Source organism: Schistocerca americana, chromosome 2, assembly GCF_021461395.2.
Source record: "Schistocerca americana isolate TAMUIC-IGC-003095 chromosome 2, iqSchAmer2.1, whole genome shotgun sequence".
Classification (NCBI taxonomy): domain Eukaryota; kingdom Metazoa; phylum Arthropoda; class Insecta; order Orthoptera; family Acrididae; genus Schistocerca; species Schistocerca americana.
Genome location: NC_060120.1, coordinates 391,467,011 through 391,490,892, shown reverse-complemented (window position 1 = coordinate 391,490,892; position 23,882 = coordinate 391,467,011). Strand labels below are relative to the sequence as shown.

The 23,882-nt window shown below is 37.8% G+C and overlaps 1 protein-coding gene across 1 annotated transcript in view; it reads right to left on the bottom strand.

The window, feature by feature from the left end:
* The window catches only part of LOC124591983 (GPI inositol-deacylase), a 173,336-nt gene that overhangs the window by 45,099 nt on the left and 104,355 nt on the right, over nucleotides 1–23,882 (bottom strand). The window contains exons 9-12 of the mRNA XM_047131785.1: nucleotides 23,513–23,632; nucleotides 19,628–19,846; nucleotides 2,513–2,707; nucleotides 1,095–1,257 (exon numbers count right to left, since the gene is read on the bottom strand). Of these exons, the coding sequence (XP_046987741.1) occupies nucleotides 1,095–1,257; nucleotides 2,513–2,707; nucleotides 19,628–19,846; nucleotides 23,513–23,632 (697 nt within the window). The remainder of the gene's footprint in view (nucleotides 1–1,094; nucleotides 1,258–2,512; nucleotides 2,708–19,627; nucleotides 19,847–23,512; nucleotides 23,633–23,882) is intronic.

The window sequence follows — 23,882 nt, the reverse complement described above, 5'->3', positions numbered from 1 at the left end:
CTCAGCCTTGGCAGCCTCCAGTAGCTCCAGCACCGGCATCGCCATCGTTCGAGATGCCCCAGCGAGAGCCGGCCCCCCTCGCAGGCCCGTTTTCTCAGGAGGCTGGTTCACCTGTGGTCGTCCCTTCCCCATCATCCCCGCCACTGGGTCTTGTCCCTCCTGAGGTGGAACAGGATCTGGAGTTCGACAGCTTGTCGCCCGTTCTGTCCCGGGCTCCGGTTGTGGGATGACGGGGGCCTCTTCGTGTGGGTCACTTCCAGCCGTATTCGAAGGTTCCGCCTCGAGGGTTGGCAGATCCCCTCGACTCCAATGGATGTGGAGGTCATCGGTCCTGCCCGACGCTCCACCTTCCGACGCAGTGGATCACAGTGGCTTCACTCCCCGAAGGAGGAGGAGTGCAGTAGCCACCAGAAAGATCGCGGGAGGCGCACATCGGCACGGCGCGTCATGGACGGTAGTTGCCGCAAGTACAGTCCCGTCCACCAGAGGGCATGCGAGAATTTGGACGCGACCTCTGCCGGCATAACAACAACAACAACAACAACTCCGGCAGCATGGGCCATGCCCACTCAGTTAACATCGGGCATGCCTAGGACACAGTCCTGGTCTACGCTAAGTGAAGTGCGACGTAAACGTGAACGGTGTTACTACACCCCGCCCCCCCCCTTCCCAACCACAAAGGTCTTTTTTTCTCTCACTTTAATAAGGAGTGTAGGTGCATGGACCTCATGCATACCATTTTCTTAGTAAACTTACTCAACACACTATTCTTATATCCATTTCCCTTGATGTCCCTACCTCTCTTCAATTTTGTTTGTCTCTTCCTCTTGCTTCTTTCATGACCAGCCCACCAGATATATCAAAGTTAACTACTTATCTCAGTTGACTTGCACAATTGTGTGTGTGTGTGTGTGTGTGTGTGTGTGTGTGTGTGTACAAGGACTCAAGTTTAAAATTTGTGCTCCTGCCAATACTAATATAAATTTTTCTCTTGCCTCATAAAGAGAAAAAACTGCATAAGTTGTAATAACTGTGGTTTCCAGCATTTTTTGAATAGTACAAGTATCAGTTTAAAAATTCTGGGTTATACATACCATCAAGAAGAAGAAAAATAATCCAATGCAGAGGCTCAGTGAACCACATGTACTAAATGTAAGTGCCAGAAGAATTACAGCAACAGTGGCAGGTAGGTGAGACAATGCTGACAGAGTCCAGTCAGACAGAACAATAACACCTGTTACAGTTTTGGCCAAAAATCTGCAACACAGTATACAAAAAACAATAATTCAGCAATCATAAGACAGAAAGGCTAATAAGACAATATAAAGCAATTATGAAAAGATTGTGAGCAAATGCCAGTAAAACTTTTAAAAGAATGTGGTACCAAATATAATGATTGATCTTAGGGAAATGTAGTAAGTATCACCAATATTAAATTTATTTATCTCCAACAGTTTTTACAATCTCTTTGCAATAATGTTGAAAAAGTTTCTTTAAATGTAAGTGCCACATCTATTATCAGTAACTATAACAGAAATAACAAAAGCTATCAATAAATTATGAAATAAAACACCATATGATTATCATGGTATCCCAAATAAGAACTTTTGAAGTAAGAAAAACTTTTAGTGAACCATTATCACCAGTGTTTCCCTGAGTGCAAGAATATTCCTAATAAATGTCAAACACTGAACTGTAAAAACCCCTCATAAAGAGGAAGTGACATATGGTATACAAAGCAACACACCAACTGAATTATTATCTAGCTTTTCCAAGAGCCATTAAACAAGCTATATATGATAGGGTACACACATAAAAGTGATATAATTACTTAGAAAACTCAATGTGGGGAAAGAAAAAGTGGGACCTATTGAACCAATATCTTCAACTTCCTAATTTACATTCTTATTACTGTGGACTGCGACAAATCAAAATATTAAGTTTTTATACATTTCTCTAAAGTGTTTAATCTAATGAACATGATAATCCCTCGCTCTAGTCAAGCTACAGTGCCAGTACAAGGTAGTTGGCTGGGACAGTACAATCATGCAGAGGTGTGAGGTGTTTGAAAGGATTAAGTACACAATTTTTCCAGTTTAAATTTTCATCAAAATGCACACTCATAGCATCTGACACATTCTACACTCGCTTACATCCAACATCACACTTCACTACAGAATGAGAATTTCACTGTGGAACTAATCCTCAGGTTGTGGCTAATCTACTCCTCACTGTGTTACATAACCATTTTCCAGAGTAATAGAGAAAATCTTTCAGTTCTTATATAAACTAGTTATTTTCTGTATATGTAATTGACACCACTGTAAACTTAGACAAAGCCAATAGTATGAAAAATACTGAAAGGCAAATAAAAATATTCTGTTCTATGTGTTTTTGATGTGATGATCAAAACTTTACAACTACCCCTGGTCTCGCCTTTTTACACTAACATTTATGTTCACAGTTTTTACTTACTAGATAAGATAATGAACTAAATAACACTTCAACTCACCTCAGTGCCATTTTGTGAGCTGCTTGCCCAGACAGAATAATGGCTGCCCAGCAAAATACTCCCATCAGGAAGACGATAGTGAATGAAACCATATACAGTATTGATGACAAAAGAAAAGTATCAGTGTCTAAATACTGCACAGGCATCACACCTGATTCCTTGAGGAATGACAAGGGCATTATATCCATGCACCACCTGCAAAATTTTCAAAGTTATGCTGTAGCTAGTAAAAAAATAACTTGTTAGCAATACACAGTGTTACCATCACTTTGCCAATCTCCATATTAACCCCATTAGGTGTTTATTACAATTCATCATGGGATTTCAGAGTGGACAGAAATGGGAGCAGTCACACAGTAAGTATTAGTATTTACAGAAGTGGTTTTTTGGGTGTTGGGGGCTGATGAGCAAGGAAGGGAAAGAGACTGGCAGCATCTGATATATAGTGCTAGAGAAGGATGTTAAAACATCATTCAGACACAGTAAAGAAAATGACATTTTGAACAGTCGATGAGGATGAAAAGTTTTCAGTGAAAACTTTACTAATTTTTTATTGTCTGCCTCTGTACAGTGCAGCAATGCTCAGTTCTTACCCAGTATCTTGTAACTTTGCTGTCAAGGAAGAGTTTAATTAATGTTATCACTTTCTACAAAACACCAAGGCTCATTTAATTTGCTTGTTTTTATTCCTCGTCATTTATAATTTTAGTAGTGCGGCTTTGAACAGCCTGAGCACCACAAATGTGTAGTTTGATCTTTTGTTTAGCGGCAACCACTATCAGGAAATGACGAAAATCTGCACTGGCCACAGCTGACAGGCTGCAGGTCTGTGCTGTTCTGGTATTCTGGGATCCCTGATGTTGCTGTGCACTCCATCTGCATGATCTGGCCAGTGTGTCCTCTTATGAAAATGAATGGTAGACAGTGATATCTGGATGAAATGTGTGTCATTGTTGGCTGTACAATTGTCCACTTATACCTTAGCAACAGAAGCAAGGAACTGTCCACTGTTAAATGTACATTTTAGAAAGCATAGAATACCTTGCAGAAGTGGTCAATGCAGCTTTTTTACATTTGAATTTACAGCAATACTTTTCAATTGGTATATAACAGAGTGTACTGCTGGTTTCTCTATCTGTTTCCCCCTTCGTTGTCCCATTCGGAAATGTCACATGGGAGGAATATTTGTAGGTAAGCCTCTATTTTAGTTCCTTTTGGGTATGTGCCTGAGTCTTCGCGGAATGTACTCTTTCAGAATTTTCTTGATGCACAGTGACATCTTGTACCATTTGCCACTGGAGTTTGTTGAACATCTCCATAACACTCTTGTGCTAACCAAATGATCCCATGACAAAATGCACCATTCTTCATAGGTTCTTCTCTAGCTCTTCTACTAATAAAACCTGGTAGCTGACCTCCAGTGGTGGAGAGATGCTTCTGAATCTGCACTGAAAGTGATTAACAACTTGTCTGGATCGAATATACAGACAACACAATGACTGACCATCTGTTTCTGAAGTCTTTCTTAAGCATCTGGTAAGATACAATAACTAACCCAGAAACAATCACCTTTCCTAAGTTTCAAGAGGGGGAAAGAAACAGTATCCCTCTAAAAGACAGGATAATGTTTAATCACCCAGATATAATTAAAAAGCCAAAAAAAATTATTTACTTCTTCCTAAATTCAGCTCCTGCATGGAGAAAGGGCAGCTGTATGCTTTGTCAAAGTCTCTCCTCTCGGCAAGCACTCTGTGGTGCTTTTTATTTATTCATCAATATTCATATTGTTCCCTTCAAAGTAAGCCCCCTCAGATACAATACACTTGTGCCAACACTTCTTCCAATCCTCTACGCACTTCTCACAAGCACTGTTTGGTACAGCCTTGAGTACTTCCAGCGATGCAGATTTTATTTCCTCAATCATTGAAAATCTTCATCCTTTCATAGGTCTCTTCAGTTCTGGGAACAGGAAAAAGTCACAGGGGGCCAAATCCATAGAATATGGTCATTTTGTTTTTGACCAAAAAAATCTCTCACAGGCAATGATGAACGAGGAGGTGCATTGTCGTGATGCAAAAGCCATGAATTGTTTTTCCACAATTCTGGATGTTTTTCTCACAAACGACACACAACGTCAAGGTAATACTCCTTATTGACCGTACGACCTTGAAGCAAAAATTCATGATGCACTATGCCACAGTAATTGAAAAAAAAAAAACAGTGAGCAAAACTTTGACATTTGATTGAACATGGCGTGCTTTTTTTGGACTTGGCTCTCCGGGATGCTTCCATTGGGATGATTGGGCTTTGGTTTGCATGTCATAACAGTAAACCCATGTTTTGTCATCAGTTATGAGCCTTTTGAGCCAATCAGGATCATCACTGACGTCATTCAAGAGCTCCTGAGCAATGCTCATGAAATGATTCTTCTGATCAAAATTGAGAAGTTTTGGAACAAACTTCGCTGACACATGTCTCATGCCCAAAACATCCAAAAAAATTTCATGGCATGAGCCGACCAATATGCCAACATTCTCAGCAACTTCTCTTATGATAATTCAATGATTTTCCAAAACAATTTTCTTCATAGCTTCAACATTATCATCTGTTGTTGACATGCTGGGGCATCCAGAGCAAGGTTCATCATTGGCATCTTCTCAGCCATCTTGGAAGAGCTTGTACCACTTGTAAACTTTTTTTTTTTTTTTTTTAATACTCAGAGCAGACTCACCATATGCCACTGTCAACATTTCAAGTGTTTCAGGGCACTTGATTCCATGTTTCAGTTTCACACAAAATTTGATGCAAATTCTTTGTTCCACTTTTTCATAATAACTGAAAATTGCTGAGCATACTAAAATACGTCTAACCTTTCTATCTGTCAAAAGCAAACAAAGTATGCTAACACTTGAAACTGTGAACATACTTGGGTACCAACATAACAAAACAAAAATCGACAATCGAATGTATGTTTCCCAAGCAATTTGAAAAGTCACCTTACTTTTTGAACAGCCCTCATATATACGAGGAAGTGTATAGCACAGTAATGAGTGATCAGCAATTAAAAGCGGAATACTACTCAACCAGTAAACTCCCAATTCTTCAAAGAATTTGATTTCCAGTATAAAACACCTTCAAACATCTGACTGCTTTACAAATGATTTAATGTATCAAATATTTGATGTTAAGCATGTACACGAGAAAAAGTTTAGAAAAGGCTTGAAATTATGTTTATAGCTTGTTGGAAGTCATGAAGTGCTCTCATTATGAAACACTGTATGAATATAGTCTGGCTAATTTGCACTCCATTTTAAGCAAAAGCTTGTTTTTCGTGCATCTCAATGTCTATGACATCATATGTCCTAAACTATGTGTCACAAAATCATATAATTTGGTAGGCACACACAGTGGTAAAGTGGATACTATGTGCAACATGTCATTCCAATAGAGTTCACATCCCAGCGGTGAGATTTAGTAGTAACAGAGTAATAAATTGAAACATCATGCCTGATGCTGAAGTTTTACTGCAAGAATTATGAAAATGTGGTAAAGGATAAACATTTTTGTTCTCGTCATTTTGTGAGGGGTGTCAGTGAGAAAAAGTTCTTTAAAGGTTTCACATTACGTGTAAAGTTTGTAGGAAAATGTTCTCATTCTCAAATACGGGATTCATTTAGTTGAGGTAATTTGCACACAGTGAGCTACGCTGCCACAAGATACGTACACAGTTAATGGAATGTAATACTTTTCTTATTGTGTTAAACCTTTAACATAAGAGTATACCTCTTAATGAGTAGAATATGACAGCATTTTAAGTTTTTAAATTTGGTCTATAATTGTATGAAAGAATGAAAATCTGACTTCTATTGCTTCTGGAAGCTGTTAGGTAGGCAACAAGCAACTGGATCCATGAACCATGAATCAGGTTAGTCAATGGATGTTAAAATTTGTCTCTAGGGTAACATGTCTAATACCAGAAATATCATATACTAGTAGACAGATTGAAGATTTTAGATAAAATTTTACATCAAGGATTTTCTTTCTTTCTTTTTACCACCCGTGATCCGATTTTGATGAAATAAAGGCTCTACATTGACCCAAGCTATGCTCAAGGTATATATGAAAATTCCATGAAAATTCATCCAGTAATTTTGGAGATTAATATGTTCAAACAGACAGACATGATGGTTTTACGGTTTTATTGTTACAGCATAGACCAACAACCATTTATATGGTTATTCGAACATCTGTCTTAACATAGCTATGTTACAGTATATTAAGCAGGGTTTGGACGATGAACCGGAGCTCACGCCTAGTCAAATTAAGTGAATCAATTAATTCTTTTTGCAAAAGATTTTAATTGGGCTGACATTAATGCTCAGTTAATGGTACCATTTGTATGTGCACCATTTGGTTTTTTATGTGCAAAAACAGTCACCCTCTTATAGATTTTATGTGCAAAAACATTCATCCTTAAATAACACCGGACTGGAGCATGACTGATGGTTCAGATTTGGTCCACAGGTGAATCTGACCTTGGTCTTAACTGTGTGAAAAATCTTGCTTAATTTGGATTTTATGTGCAAAACCACATTTCTATGGGAGGTTTTTGAAGCGCATCACTTCTATACTTAAGACTTGTATGAATCAGTTTAAACTCTGCACACTGGTAGATACATGGATAAAGTCAAAATGAAATTTTTTATACAGTAATCTTCATCTGTTGTAGAAATACGATGGTTAAGTCTTATGTGAGCTTCATCTGTTGTAGAAATACGATGGTTAAGTCTTATGTGAGTTGAATGCAGGGAAACGGTTTGTAGGGAGTCAATTAAAAAAAATTATATATATAAAAACATTGAAAACTCTTTTTCAAAAATCTAGCTTCATTTGGATTTTACATGCAAAAAACACATTTTTCATGAGGTTTTTTGCGTGTACCATTTCTGTGTTTCAAGCTTGTGTCGACTGTTTCACATTTTGTAAGAAGCCAAAACAAATATATGTAATTAATGGTCATCCTGTTGTTTTGTGAAAACTTTATCTGATGCCATGTTATTTCAGTCTAAAGTTGCATGTAAAACCCGGTCTTACACAAATTTAACGTGCTGATATAGCTGAAAGCAGTACGGATGATGATAATAATATGAAATATATTGTTGTGGTAATTGTAAGAAGCAATTGTAAAAATATTTCACAGTCCAGGTCTTTGTGTGAAAAACAACACATTTGCACATGAAACTGTTTTTTGTAGAAATTCATTGCATTTTCTATGCTGCATTTGGATATAATTTAAAAAAAATTAATTATTACAGTTGATTATCATTTCTTTCTTCATATGTTAAAAGATTTTATTCAACAATGGTTTAAAATCATCGAAAAATGTTTGGACATACAAAACAGTGCATGTACAAAACCAAAATTACACCCAGACTTGTAGAAAATGATTACTGTTTCATCGAGCATTTAAAGCTTTATTGATCACAACACAAAAAGTTAAACTAAAACGAAAATTGATATAAAAATAATTGTCAGAAAAAGGTCACCGTGTTTCTAACCAAAAGAAAATGTCTTACTGAATTTCATTCAAAAATTACTATGCCACCTCGTAGAAAATTTAATTGATGACAAAACAAACTTAATTTCATTAATTTTTGTGTGAGATTGAAAAGTTGATAGTATTTTGTCGTGTATACATTGTTTCCAGGTCTTCTGCTTATTTCAGCCAATCATACTCATGCTTAATTTGGATTCATTGTTGCAACAGTTACTACCAAAATTATTATGCGAGTTTTTCTAGCAGTAGTTTTTAATTTTCAGTTTTCATTATTGCACACTTTTAAAAACAATGATAAAAACGTTAAGAGCAATAATAACACAATACATGCTTTTCAGTAGTTTATTATTTGTCAGATAAATCTTCCAGCTTGCATATAGTACGCTTTTATGTGAGTTTATTTATGTAATATGGTCATACTGTAAGATCATTCACATAATATAAACTATTTACCAATGTTAACATCATAAACTTCGCACAGGATTTAATAATTTGTTCAGTATCGTATTTACGTTTACTGTTATTAGGTGTACTGTATTGAGCATTTACTATTATTTTTATAAGTTTGTGGTGAGTATAAAGCCAAGTGCTGAAAAACTTTTGGAAATGTTTGCTGCTGTGTTTTACAGTTTTCTGTGCATTGAAGTCATTTAGTGAATCTCGCGCTCTAGTTTTCAGCTGATGTTTCTTATTGTTTCTAGTGAAATATTTCAGTAAAATTTTCATTCACTGTTTTAACTTCATTGAGAGTTCCTGTGCCCACTTGAATTTTTGGTTTTAGCAAATAATTTGTGAAGTTTTGTTGGTATTGGTATTAGCTGTGGTGTAGTGGTATTAATACAAGTAGTTGCTTTCTTAGTAGACAGAGAATTTTTGAGACTGCTGCTGTTAGTTCTATAAATAGTTCTACTGGTGTAACTGAACTTAGGTAACGTAAATGTTTAGTTTTTTTTCAGTAACTGTAAAATTTTACCACGAGTGAGAAGTGTGGGCTCTGTTGTAGGTTTGTGAGCTGTGGATTATGGTGTTCAAAGTATTTTCATTGGGGGGGGGGGGGGGGGGGGGAATGCAATGGTGAAGCCATTGGGCATTCTAGTGAGATCCTCTCCAGGGATTGCAGAATCTGTAGTAGAAATAAGTTGACAGAGGAGCAGGAGTGTAAGATCTGTGTCCTTCAGGTGCTGTTACAATACACAAAGGAGGAACTAGATAATTTGAGGAGGAGGTATTCAGACAGTGGTACTTTGCGTATATGCAACAGATTTGACCAACTGTCAGAGTTAAGTGGAGAGGAGCCTCTTGTTGCTGTATGCGTAGGAAACAAGCAGCAGTCCTCAGCAGTTAGGAGGCCTAGGTTAGCTGTAAAGTCAAACAGAAAGTAGAAGGTTCTGCTGCTAGGTAATTCGCATGGTAAATGTGTGGGCCAGCAGTTGCAGGAAGTGTTGGGGAGTGAGTATCAGGTCACCAGCATTGTGAAGCCTAATGCAGGGTTCGCTCAGGTGACTGACAGCATAGGGGAGTTATGTAGGAATCTTACAAAGGAGGATCAGTGGGTGGAGCAGAGAACACTCTTGATAGGGACAGGGAATATGATGTAGGTCGTGACCTTGTAACACTATGGTAAGATGACAAATTATTTTCTTCTAATTAATTATATTTGACAGGAAGTGTAATCTCTGTAATATGTGCTCTGTGCTCAAAATATACAAAGTTACTATATAAAATAAAATGTTAATTGGTCTTGAAATTTATGACGAATTTTATGCTCATTGTATGTGTGAAGAGGTGTAATACCAGTTTATGAGCACCCACTTGTTGTTTTGTTCCTACTGAAGGTAAAGTTACAAGAAACAACATTATCTATGAAATCTGTTACTTCACTGCTTTTAAAGAATAGAGTGATTATCTATACAAGTGAATTTTATTTAAATTTGCGCTGTGTAGAAAGTATCTGATAACATAAGACTAGGTTCATGCACAAATGCCGGTCTAGTATTGACTTACATTTGTAGTGTTAATGAAGTTGCGCAGATTGACAAAGTATTTAGTACTGAAGAGTGTAATAGTGTCTGTTATGTTTGTGAGGACAGGTTTGTTTTACTATGACTGTTAGTACCCACTTCACCATTTTTAAATGCTTGTGACTGGGTTCATTACATTTTTGTAGGAAAGAAGTGCAGGCTGAGTTTTTCCACTAAAACTGTCTACCTTTTCTTTAAAAGAAATGTTTCAAATTTCTATGCCTAATTAGGCTGGTGCCTATATTCTAATTTATTTGAGTAAGTTTGAGTAGTTAAAACAGTTTCTAAATTAGATCTGTTACTTTCTGTGTGTTTTTCATAAAGTTAATTTCTTGTCCAACAGGCTACACCCTTTAGGCATTTCACGATCAAATCCACAAAAATCCTTACCGAGGGTAACATCATACAGCTTCTAAAGAGCATAATTGGTTAACAAATTAGTTTCAGAACACATACGAGAGGCAGTGATAGTGTTATAACCTGGTAGAGATAGTTACTTAAACTGGTGGCACTAATGTGCATTTCATGCAACTGTTACAGTGTCTTGATCGGCCCCATCTTAATGCGACTGTTAGGTGCATTAACATGGTGCTGGAGAGGGCACTGATTGCAGAGAACATGGGTCACATTTCAGTGGTGCCAGTTGAGTCTATCAGTAGATTGGGTTTCACTAGGCCTGGCCTGCACATCAGTGGGTAAGGGAAGGGAAGGCTGGCAAAACTTATAGGTGACAGTGTAGTGGGTGGTGGTGGTATCACTCATGGAAAAATTCCTATAGTAGTTGGTGTTAGAGCTGTGCCTTTTTGAGAATGAAGTCAGCTGATACGTATATCTGCTTAAAGGAAGTACTTCTAACTAAAGGCTCACCTTCAGAGGATGTCATGCTTCCAAGTAGAGAAGGAATTAACATATTTCATCAAAATATAAGAGGTATTAGAGATAAAGTTAATGAACTGCTTACAGATGTTGGCTTTGAAATTACTGGTATGTCGGAGCACCACTTAAATATTTTGACAAATCAGAGGCTTCCATTACCAGGACACAGATTACCTGGCTGTTTTTCAAGGAGTTGCTTGCAGTGAGGGCGGGAGGGGGGGGGGGGGGAATGGCTACGTACATAAAAAACAGTATTCCATTTGAGTCCATAAACCTATCACGGCACAGCACTGAACAGATATTTGAATATTGTGCGGGGGCAGTTGAATTGTTGAATTTAGTGAAACTAAACTTCTAATTGTTTTTGTTTACAGGTCCCCTAACACTGACTTCAGAGCATTTCTGCTCAAGCTAGAGAGGGCTCTCGATTCACTTTGTAGGAAGTACCAGAAATTAGCTATATGTGGTGACTTCAATATACATTTTGTGTATGATGGTGCAAGAAAAAGGATGTTGGTAGATCTGCTAAATTCATATGACCTGAGGCCGACTGTGTTTTTTCTCTCTAGGGTGAAGGGGAACAGTAGCACAGCCATAGAAAATATTTTTATTCATTCTTCATTCCTTGATGGGCATTCTGATAGTAAAAGCGTGAATGGCCTTTCTGACCATGATGCACAAATGTTAACACAGCAATAGAGAGTTTTTTAAACCTTGTCAAGGAACAAGAGTGGCAAGATGCCTATAGTGCTGATAACATAGATGACAAATATAATGCTTTCCTTAACACATTTCTCATACTCTGAAAGTTGCTTTTCATTAGATTGTTCTAAACCGGGTACTAGCAGCCCAGGTGGCTGACTAGTGGGATAAGGATATCATGTAGAACAAAGTGGGAATTATATCAAAATGTTATAAGTAGTCACCATCAAGCTACAGTAGCCCATTACAAACAGTATTGTAATGTGCTTAAAATGTTATTAGGAAGGCAAAGAGTATGTGGTATGCAAATAGAATAGCTAATTCACAGGATAAAATTAAAAAATGGTTCAAATGGCTCTGAGCACTATAGGACTTAACATCTGAGGTCATGACTCCCCTAGAACTTAGAACTACTTAAACCTAACTAACCTAAGGACATCACACACATCCATCCGAGGCAGGATTCGAACCTGCGACCGTAGCGGTCGCGCGGTTCCAGACTGAAGCGCCTTTAACCGCGTGGCCACACTGGCCGGCGATAAAATTAAAACCATATGGTCAGTTGTTAAGGAAGTGTCTGGTCAGCAGCACAATGTCTACGATATTAAGTCAGTTCACAGTAAAAATAGTTCTGTTACTGATAAATCAGATATATGCACAGTATTTAACAATCATTTTCTGAGCATTGCTGGTTAATTAAATAAAGATTTAGTTTCTACAGGGAATCATATAACTCTCTTGGCAAATGCCTTTCTGAAATTGATATCTGAAATACTCAACTGTGATACAGACAATAATTAAATCACTGAAGATTAAGGACTCTCATGGTTGTGATGGAGTGTCTAGCATACTATTAAAGTACTGTGGTCAACATGTTAGCCATGTATTTAGCCACATTTGTAATTTTTCCTTTAGGAATGGTCAGTTTCCTGAACAATTAAAGTACTCAGTAGTAAAGCCACTTTATAAAATGTGGAAAAAGGGATGAAGTAGATGATTTTAGACCAATTTCTATGCCATCAGTGTTTGCTAAGTTATTGGGTTGGGTTGTTTGGGGAAGGCGACCAGACAGTGAGGTCATTGGTCTCATTGGATTAGAGAAGGAAGGGGAAGGAAGTCAGTCATGCCCTTTCAAAGGAACCGTCCTGGCATTTGCCTAGAGTGATTTAGGGAAATCACGGAAAACCTAACTCAGGATGGCCGGATGCGGGATTGAACCATCATCCTCCCGAATGCAAGTCCAGTGCGCTAGCCACTGTGCCACCTCACTTGGTAAAAGTTATTGGAAAGGCTGTGTATGTAAGGATAATTGATCATTTTATATCACACAATTTGCTATCAAATGTACAGTTCGGTTTTAGAAGTTGCTTAACAACTGAAAATTCTATATTCTCTTTTCTCTGTGAGGTACTGGATGGGGTAAACAAAAGGTTTTGAATGCTAGGCATATTTTTTGATTTAACTAAGGCGTTTGATTGTGTTGATCACAAAATATTTCTCCAGAAGTTGGACCATTACGGAATACAGGGAGTAGCTCACAATTGGTTCACCTCTTACTTTAGCAACAGACAGCAAAAGGTCATTATTCACGATGTTGAGAATGGCTGTGATGTGGCGTCTGAGTGGGGTACGGTCAAGTCGTGGCGGGGGGGAGGGGGGGGGGGGGGGGGGCGGGATCAGTGTTGGGGCCACTACTGTTCCTTATTTATATAAATGATGATATGTTCTCTAGTATTACGGGCAACTCTAAAATATTTGTTTGCTGATGACACTCGCTTGGTAGTAAATAATGTTGTGTGGAACATTGGCTTGGTCTCAAATAGTTCAGTTCATGGCTTGTAGAAAATAAATAAAGCTAAATCACAGTATGACACAGTTTTTACAGTTTATAACACACAATTCCACAAAGCCTGATGTTTTAATTTCACAGAATGGGCATATGATTAGTGAAACTGAGCAGTTCAAATTTCTAGGTGTTCAGATAGATAGCAAACTGTCATGGAAAGCCCACGATCAGGATCTTGTTCAAAGGCTTAATGCGGCCATTTTTACTATTCGAACGGTATCTGAAGTGAGTGATTGTACAACGCAAAAATTAGTCTGCTTTGCTTATTGTAATTCGCTTATGTCATATGGTATTATATTCTGGGGTATCTCTTCCCATTCTAAAAGGATATTTTTGGCTCAGAAACGGGCAGTTCGGGCAATAAGTGATATAAGTTGACGAACCTCTTGTCGATCCCTGTTCATGAGTCTGGGTATTTTGACACTGGCCTCTCAATATATATAGTCCTTACTGTCATTTCTTGTTAAAAATATTAGCTTATTCCCAAGAATAATCAGCCTTCTCTCTGTTAACATTCGTCAGAAATCAAACGTGCATTTGGATCGGACTTCCTTAACTCTTGTGCAGAAAGGTGTGCAGTATACTGCTGCATCCATTTTGAATAGGCTACCACTCAAATTAAAAAATCTTAGCACTAATCCACACGCTTTCAAATTGAAAATGAAGAGTTTCCTCGTGGGTCATCCTTCTATTCTGTCGAGGTGTTCCTTGAAAAAGTCAGCTAATTCTTGTATTGTTGATTGCTTTTACTTTAAATTGTGGATGGACTTTTTTTGGGTTCATAAACATTTTATTTTTATCTGTTATTACTTTTATGTTGTAATTTCTTGTACTGAGATGTTCCATGAGCTTGGAGATTTGCTCCTCAATTTTGTCCCATAGAATTTGACGTGTAAATAAATAAATAAAAAATATACAGCCTCAGGCATGGATGTATAAAATGTGTTAACTATAAAACAAAAATTAAAAAAGTGATAAAAACTAAACAAAATAAAAAAACAAAACCCTTCCCATGTGCATGTGACGTTGATGTGGTTGTGAGGCCTGTGTGCTCTGAGGACAACACATTAGGCTATACTGGGCAGTTTCAAACATACCAGGCAGGTAAACATAGAGGAGACAGACTAATGATGCCCAACTCGAGCAACACGGTTCGAAAGACAGTTATTCGTCACGCGAGTCAACAAAAATCTACATTGGTTGCCAAACTATGATGGTCTAATATCAAAATTATGGTTGAGTGAAAGTTGGAATCCAGAATGAAAAATGTTCGTCGTAGCACAAAAAGGGCAAATAAGTCCTGGACAGAGTTAGGGATGTAAAAGAAGAGAAATAGCTTTTCAACTTCAAAAAATTTAAATCAAAATATCTTGACATGTTTGCACTCTTTTACCCTATATTGCCAGTGCAGTGAGCTCTCTTAGCTGCAAGGTGCTGGTGAACCTGGACCTTGCAATTTATTGACTACAGTTCAGTCTTGTGCCCAAAATCCAGAAGATTTGCCAGCCATAGTAAACAATATACACTGAGGTGACAAAAGTCACGGGATATCTCCTAATATCCTGTCGGACCTCCTTTTACCAATGTAGTGCAGCGGCTCAATGTGGCAAGGACTCAAGAGGTCATCAGAAGCCCCTGAAGAAATATTAAGCCATGCTGCCTCTACGGCCACCCATCATTCTTAAAGTAACGAACTGATCTCTCTATAATGTTCAAAGGGATTCATCTTGGGTAATCTGGGTGGCCAAATCATCCGCTCAAACTGTCCAGAATGTTCTTCAAAAGTGACTGCAAACAATTGCGGCCCAATGATGTCGCACTGTCATCCATATAAATGCCAACGTTGTTTGGAAACATGTAGTCCATGAATGGCTGCAAATGGTCTCCAATCAATGATTGGTTCAGCTGGATCACAGGACCTAGTCCATTCCTTCTAAACACAGCCTGCACCATTATGGAACCACCACCATCTTGCACAGTGCCTTGTTGACAACTTGGGTACATGGCTTCGTGGGACTGCACCACACTCGAATCCTACCATCAGCTCTTACCAACTGAAATCAGGTCTCATCTGACTAGGCCACAGTTTTCCAGTTATCTACAGTCCAATCGATATGGTCATGAGCCCAGGAGAGGCATTACATGCGATGTTATGGTTTTAGTAAAAGCACTCATGTCGGTCATCTGCTGCCACAGCCCATTCATGCCAAATTTCATCGCACTATCCTAACCGATACATTCAGTGTGCATCCCACATTGATTTCTGTGGTTATTTGATGCAGTGTTGCTTGTATGTTAGCACTGACAACTCTACACAAATGCCACTGCTCTCGATCATTAAGTGAAAGCCGACGGCCACTGTGTTGTCTGTGATGAGAGGTAATGCCTGAAATTTGGTATTCTTGTCACACTCTCGACATGGATGAGCTCAGAATATTGAATTCCCTATAGAACCCAAATTGTTGTCCCATGACTTTTGTCACCTCAGTGTATGATATCATATAGCTGAAGAGCATACATATAATAGCTAGTTGACTGCACAGCAGCAAGGAGAGCTCCACCTACCAACCCAAGGGAGCCAATGGGTCCGATGATGGTTTTATAGAAAAAACCGAAACCGGTTACTCATTAAAACAGACATAACGTGATCAAGACTGAACTTTAATCTAAATATAACAATTAATTGATCACTGTATTCCAAAAATGTTTACCAAAATTGTAAAAAAGTTTTCCTGGGGGGAGGGGAGGATAAAATTTCTGGGGAGGAGGGGAGATGCTAAAACAAGTTTTTGATTCCTAGGTGGCAGTTGATTCTTTTCCCCAAGGGGGTCATTTGTCGCCCCCCCCCCTCCCCTGATTACATGTATGGTGTGAGTGTAAAACCAGACAGACATAAATTTATATGCTGCTTGAGTGTGGGATGCATCTGCAGTAGGAAGTAATCCGAGAATGGGGATGCATTTATAATAGGAAGTATCCCAGAGTGGGGATGCTTGCATCCTAAACTTTAATGATGTCATTAAAAATGTGTCATTCTGCACGACATGACAGATGCCACGCTGAATGAAATGATGGCATAATTACTTCACTTGACATGATCCATTATATTACATGACATGGATAGTAATGCTAACAAGCAAAAAGCACAAATATGTCATAATGTTTTCATTTAAATGTCTTTGAAACTGCCAGATAAATTGAAAAGCTAGTTCTCTTCTTTTATACCCCTAACCCTACCCAAGATACATTCACCTTTTTTGTGCTGTGATAGGAGCATTTTTCATTCTGGTTATTAATATAGATGACCTTTAAACACTATGTTATATGGGTTGCATGTGGCAGTTCTAATACAAATTTACTGTGTACAGAATCCTTCTACAGAGTTTTCCTGTATGTCGGAACCACAACTGAGCATCAGTAACTTTAAGTGCCTTTAATTTACCTTAATGCATTAGGATATTGAACAGGTAGTTCAGTACATAAAAGAATATGAAAGTCAAATAGTCATTGGAAATTTGAATGCTGTTGTGTGGGAAAGATTAGATGAAAGGGTTACAGGAGAATATGGGCTTGGTTGTAGGAATGAGAGAGGAGAAAGACTAACTGAGCTTAGCTACAAACAGTGAATACTCTGTTCAAGAATAACAAGAGGAGGAGGTATACTTGGAGAAGGGCAGGAGATACAGGACAATTCCAGTCCGATTACAGCATGGTCAGGCAGAGATTACAAAATCAAGAACAGATATAGACACTGATCACAAGTTAGTAATGATGAAGAGTACGCTGAAGTTTAAGAGACTAGTCAGGAAGAATCAATGCGCAAAGAAGGAGGGTACAGCAATACTAAGGAATGAAGGGATATGCTCAAAGTACTCTAGGCTGTAGTTACTGCGGTAAGTAATATCACAATAAGCTCTTCAGTTGAAGGGGAATGGACATCTCCAAAAAGGGCAATCACAGAAGCTGGAAAGAAAAACATAGGTACAAGGAAGGTAACCATAAAGACACCATGGTTAACAGAAGGAATTCTTCAACTGATTGACAAAAGAAGGAAATATGAAAGTGTTCAGGAAAATTCAGAAATACAGAAACACAAGTCACTTAGAAATGAAATGAACCGGATATGTAGGGAAGATAAGGTGAAACGGCTACATGAAAGATGTGAAGAAATCAAAAAAGAACTGACTGTCAGAAGGACTGACACAGAATATGGAAAGGTCAAAATAAACTTTGGTGAAACTAAAAACAAGGGCGATAAAATTAAGTGTGCAATAGGAATTCCACTGTTAAATGCAGAGGAGAGAGTGGATAGGTGGAAAGAGTACACTGAAGGCATCTACAAGATGGAGGACTTGTCTCACAATGTGATAGAGGAAGAAACAGAAGTTGCCATAAAAGAGAAAAAGAACTTTGCATGACTTAAGATTAAATAAGGCAGAAGGGATAGATAACATTCCATCAGAATTTCTAAAATCATTGGGGAAAGTGGCAACTAAACAGCTTTTCATGTTGTGTAAAATGTATGAGACTGGCAACATACACCATCAGACTTTTGGAAAATCATCATCCACAAAATTCCGGAGATAGCAATCGCTGTCAAGTGCAAAAATTGTAAGACCCAGAGAGGCAGTTTTGATGTTGCAGTTGATAATGGGAACAAGTCTGAACAAAAATCAAGATATGTTCATAGGATTTGTTTAGCTGGAAAATGTATTCGACAATGTAAAATGGTTACATGCTGTTCCAAATTCTGAGGAAACTAGGTGTAGGCTAAAGAGAAATATGAATGAGAACCAAGAGCAAACAGTAAGGTTGGAAGACCAAGAATGAAGTGCTCAGATTAAAAGGTGTTTAAGACAGGGATTTAGTCCTTTGCCCCTACAGTTCAATGTATACATCGAAGAAGCAATGACGGAAATAAAAGAAAGACTCAAGAGTGGGATTAAAATTGAAGGTTAAAGGTTTTGACTGATAAGATTCACAGATGACATTGCTATCATCACTAAAAGTGAAGAACAATTACAGGGTGTGTTAACTCCAATAAAAAGCCTAGAAGTAAATAAAATGGACTGAGAGTAAACTGAAGAAAGACGAAAGTAATGAGATGTAGGAAAAATGAGAACAGCAAGAAACATAATATAAGAAATGGTGATCATGAAGTATTTAAAGTTAAGGAATTCTACTAGCTAGACAGCAAAATAACCCATGATGGATGGAGCAAGGAAGACATAAAAACCAGACTAGCACTGGCAGAAAGGGCATTCCTGGACAAGTGAAGTCTACTAGTATCAAATGCAGGCCTTAATGAAAAAATTTCTGAGAATATACGTTTGGAGCACAGCATTGTATAGTAGTGAAAATATGTGGGAAACACTGACAAGGAGAAGCGACAGAGAACATCTGTTAAGACATCAGGGACTAACTTCCATTGTACTGGAGGGGGTTGTAGAGGGAGAAACTGCGGAGGATGACAGCAAATAATTGAGTATGTAGGTTGCAAGTGCTACTCTGAGATGAAGAAGTTGGCGTAGGAGAGGAATTCATGGAGTAGCATTTGGGTGGAGGGTGCCACAAGAGATACAGCTGGAGTTGCCCGAGCCAATCAGGATGCAGTCCCACATGATTAAGTCGCGTCATCGTGGCCCAGAGGGGAAGTCATCTGGTGAGCCTCCTGGAGTACGGAACATGTCTATTCTCAGTTGCGATGTTGTTACTGCGACAATATTTATGGGAGATGAACTTTGGCTATGGACCTGGACACGAGTGATTATGCTGAGTTATGTTTCACCTTGTTTTCAGAATAAATCTTCTAAGTTGTAATTGATTCCGACTTCCATTTGGCAGTTTGTACCTGGGACACAACTGATTCTCTCTAGTTATTTGATGAAGTGTAAATCATTTTCTGTTGGTGCCTTGTGTATTGTAAAAACTACTGGGTCACTTTGTTTTGCTGTTGTTAATGGCTGAGGCATTGATATAGCTTTTCACACAAGTATGCAGATCTTATTCAAAAGCTATAATACAGGTCATAATAGCAAAAAATTCATCGCCATGGAACATTTATTTACAACATTAAATATAGTATGAGATACCAATTTACCAGTAATACATACCTAAGTATTTGAGAAGTGATTATGGCAACAAAGAACAAGTTATATGCTTTGCCACCTGTTCCCAAAGCAGTATGAAACATGACACAGCTTCCAGTTTTTGAGAGTTCTACTATTTGCTGGCGCAGTACAAGTAACAGTATGGTGGCCACATATGCTGGCAGCTGAGGTGAGTAGAATCGTACTAACTGTCCAAGACTGTCAGCTATGGAGGGCTGGATGCTGTACAAAATACACAGAAGTTGTAAATTGTAATTACATAATAATTTAATAGATGTCAAAAAATTGTGGGTATATGTGCACGAAGATATCTGATCTCTCAGAAATGGAAGTAAGAATAAAACATGTACACGGTAACTGACCATTAATACAATCAAAAGATGAAGAATTTCATACAAAACTCAGGCTTGATGTAACAAACACTGATTACTTGCACCAGCACAGAATATTGGGAACATTGGGAATATGAGAACAAAACAATCACCAGCACTCTAAAGTCCAAAGCAGAGGAGTAAAACACACTTTTACACTCATATTCCCAAAGCAGAAGCTTTTGGAAACTTTTGTTACATAGTTTTTTCTGTGTGAGATGGTATGACAGACTTAACGGGAAAGTTTATCAGGTAACATACGAGTACCAAAAGCCAGTTGACATATTGTTAACAAATGTGCACAACAACTCTGAAATATAATGTGAGAGTCTGAAGCTAGAGATGAGAAGTACACAATAAGATGCAAAAATTAAAATTAACTCTCCTGAACTTTCATAACGAGCTCACAGAGTATAGTTTAAATAAAGGCTTTTGTAATCCTGCTGGGTGTATCAATGGGTCAATCAATATAATACATCTGGCAAGGTGCGGTGCAGAAACACAAACCTGCCAGTGCCAAGTGACTTGGCAAAACACTGGGGCTGCCCCAAATTGCTGCAGCCTCACTTTTCACAACCAGCTGATGTTTACAAGTTCTTTGGTGTACCTACTGACTACAACCCAGTGTTGCATTGTTTTCTTCTGGACTGTTATTTGGACTTTTTTGTAACCTATTGGCAACGTTTGGTTTACACACAAACTTGTCTATCTGTCTAAAGCAGTACTGTCTCCACTCACTGTTCAAAAAATAGTTGTGTTTTCAGTGAATGAGCTGGCAGCATGTGGGTGCATCAAGAACGTGGTTTGTATCAAGTGATTCCCAGCCAAAACTACATACAATGTACTGCTCCTCTAATGTGAGTGTTATTCAACAAACTTCCATAGTGCTGTAAATAGGTTTCTTGCATTTTCAGAAGAGTCGGCAACTCTTACTATCTCTCATTTATTTGTACATAATTTGGTGAAGAAGCAAGATTTACGACAAGGCCCTCAAGTATGTGTTATCTGGTGGAAGCATGTACAAATTCCCTTTTTCACCAGCCCCCAATATCTACATAAGGCCATAAATTATTATAAACATTTCATCCTGAACACAGAAATTGTTACATTCAATTCAAAACGTAAAAGAGAGCCCAGACACTGTACTCGTTTAGATTTCTTTATCAGAAATTTGAGTGCCTTTCCCTTTATTGCACATGGGTATAGCAATTTCCACATCCAGCTGTAAACTTTGCTTTAAAGTAAGAAAGAAAGAAAGGGAGGAGGATTTCAAATTTTGAAATTTACCAGACATTCTTATACACAATCTGTTCAAATTTATAGATTTTTGTCACAGATCATGGTGTGTCATATGTCATTACTGTAGGAGTGCCACATGTGACTCTGAAAACAGGTCTCCAACACAGAAGGCACCCTGTGCAGTAATTCTTTCAGTCAAAGAAAGAGGAATAAGTCAGTGGGTGACCTGAAAAAATGCAGTAGATGAAGGAAGTTATTGAGAATTCAAAAATTTCACCATCATTGTTGGCCTTTTGCATCATTTTGTCAAAGATCTGTTGTGGTGCCCTGTTAATTCTTTTTCTATGCTGCATCATCATCTTGGATGAAGAATGTGTCTGTGTGAAAGGGAATCAAGTGTTTTCACTACTTGTTCTTTTCTTTTGTTTTTGCAATGGTAAAGTTAGTATTCATCCTTACAATGTGACGGTTGGAAAAGTCATCTTCATTTGTCTTGAACATTTTCAATATTGCCTGTGTAGAAATCTTCAGCTACTACTTCTGAATGTATGTTGACAGATGAGCAGCTCTAGCGTCAAATTCCTCTTGTACGTACTTCACATTACACATGATTGTAGATATTAAATCTGTTCACACTACACCAATGATACCACATTATTAAACTGGGAACTATATCAATGAATGATGGGGGACCTCACTACATATCCATTAAACGTCTTGTCAACATTCCTGTAATTAAGTATTTAGTTGCATTCCCTGTGTTATGAACAACACATTATCATTCTAACAATTGTTATGTACAAGGCACATTCAAGTTCTAAGGTCTTCATTTCTGTTTTTTATTATCATCACCATAGTCGTACAAAAAATTTTGAAACTTCTGTTATTTCTCAATGTAATCTCCTGCAGCCTTACACATTTTCACAATGTTGACACCCTGATGCTATGCCTGCAGCAAATGCTCCTTTAGGAGTCTGTAAAACTGTTGATTTAGTGGTACAAGTGAAGAAAGTGTGACCTTGGAGTTCATCTTTCATCACTGGATAACCTAAAAGACTGTTAGGAGCCAGGGTGGGAGAGTAATGAGTCTGAGAAACCATTTAAATCTGTCTTCATGAGGAAATACTTCTGTCTCATTTATCTGATGCAACAATGCAGTGTCTTGTGAAAGAACACACACACACACACACTCTTTTCCAGCCATTTTCTTCACAATGCTGAAGGGTGTTTGTTCTTCAACATACCTTGATAGTTTGCACCTGTCACCATAGTATGGTTTGGAACACAATCAATTAATGGTCATGCCATTGTTGCCCCAAAATGTGGCAACCATCATTTTTTTGCCAATAGCCTTTACCTGAAATTATCTCGGTGGCTGGGAGTCTTACTGGCACTTGAAAAATGACACACGTTTTATCTATTGTCACAACTATTGAAAAAGGAATCTCATTCATGCTGCCATCATGCATCAACAATGACTGGCAAATTGCCATGTGCAGAGCTTTGACATCATTTATCGGGATTTACGACACACACATGGAAGACATTTTCTACATTTTCTGGTCATCTTGCATGAATGTATGCACAGATCCCACAGAAATGCCATCTGCAGATGAGAGTATCTTGTCATTCTGCAATCCACACTCACATTGTACTGATGGCCAAACATTTTATATCTGATGACAGTGCACAAGGCATCACTGGAATAATTCCTATGTTACTAAACCACTTAGCAATCAACACCATTTTTTTGTTATTGAACAAAAATAAGGCTGGAATAAAATTATTTTGAAAGGAAGAACGTGACTTATTTTGAGTGATAATCAGTGGTTACTTGGGGCAATCATCTACAGCTCAAACCAGTTTATCAATAGAAATATAGAGCTTAAATAAAGTCATCATACAAACCAGAACAAGTACATCATGAATACTAAACAAATCAGAAAATCAGGCTACGGCTACAAATTATTAATGAACTTTTATTTTATTTTTGGATTCAGATTTTGATTTATCATAAGTAAGGCTACAGTGTTATAACAGTTAAGGGGCTATTGTACAACATCACATCATACAGAAATATTGATTACAAATTTCTATTTATTTCATCTAAGAGCATCAATAATGAAATTTTAAAGAAGGGGAAAACTGAAGGAAAAAGGGGAGAAGAGGAAGGAGGAACTGAAGTCTAGCAATTTAATTTCAATAAAGCTTTCTGTGACAGGTCTCATAATTTATGGAAATAGAGAGGAAGAACTCATTTAGAATGGAAAGTACCTACCTTAACATGTACTGACAAGAAGCATCCAATATTAGATCAATGTGTGGGTGTTTGGATCCATTGTATAATGCTGGCTTTGGTGACTGCAGTTTCACCTTCAATGGAGTTGCTGACTTGCCGCTAAAACATTAGTGAGATACGATTTTCTTAGGGGTCAGTGGAACTTAAAAAGGTAAACAGTTGATTTTTTTTCTATATCCATACGTTGCTGAAGCATTCACAACTTAGGAAAAATGTTAAATTAGAGAAAAGGATATTAAAATGTCAAAGAAAATTTATCAGAACAGTTATTTAAAAAATATAACACGATGTAGAATAAAAAGTAGTAATCTGATACACAGATTTCACTGTACATATTGCAGAAAGCACT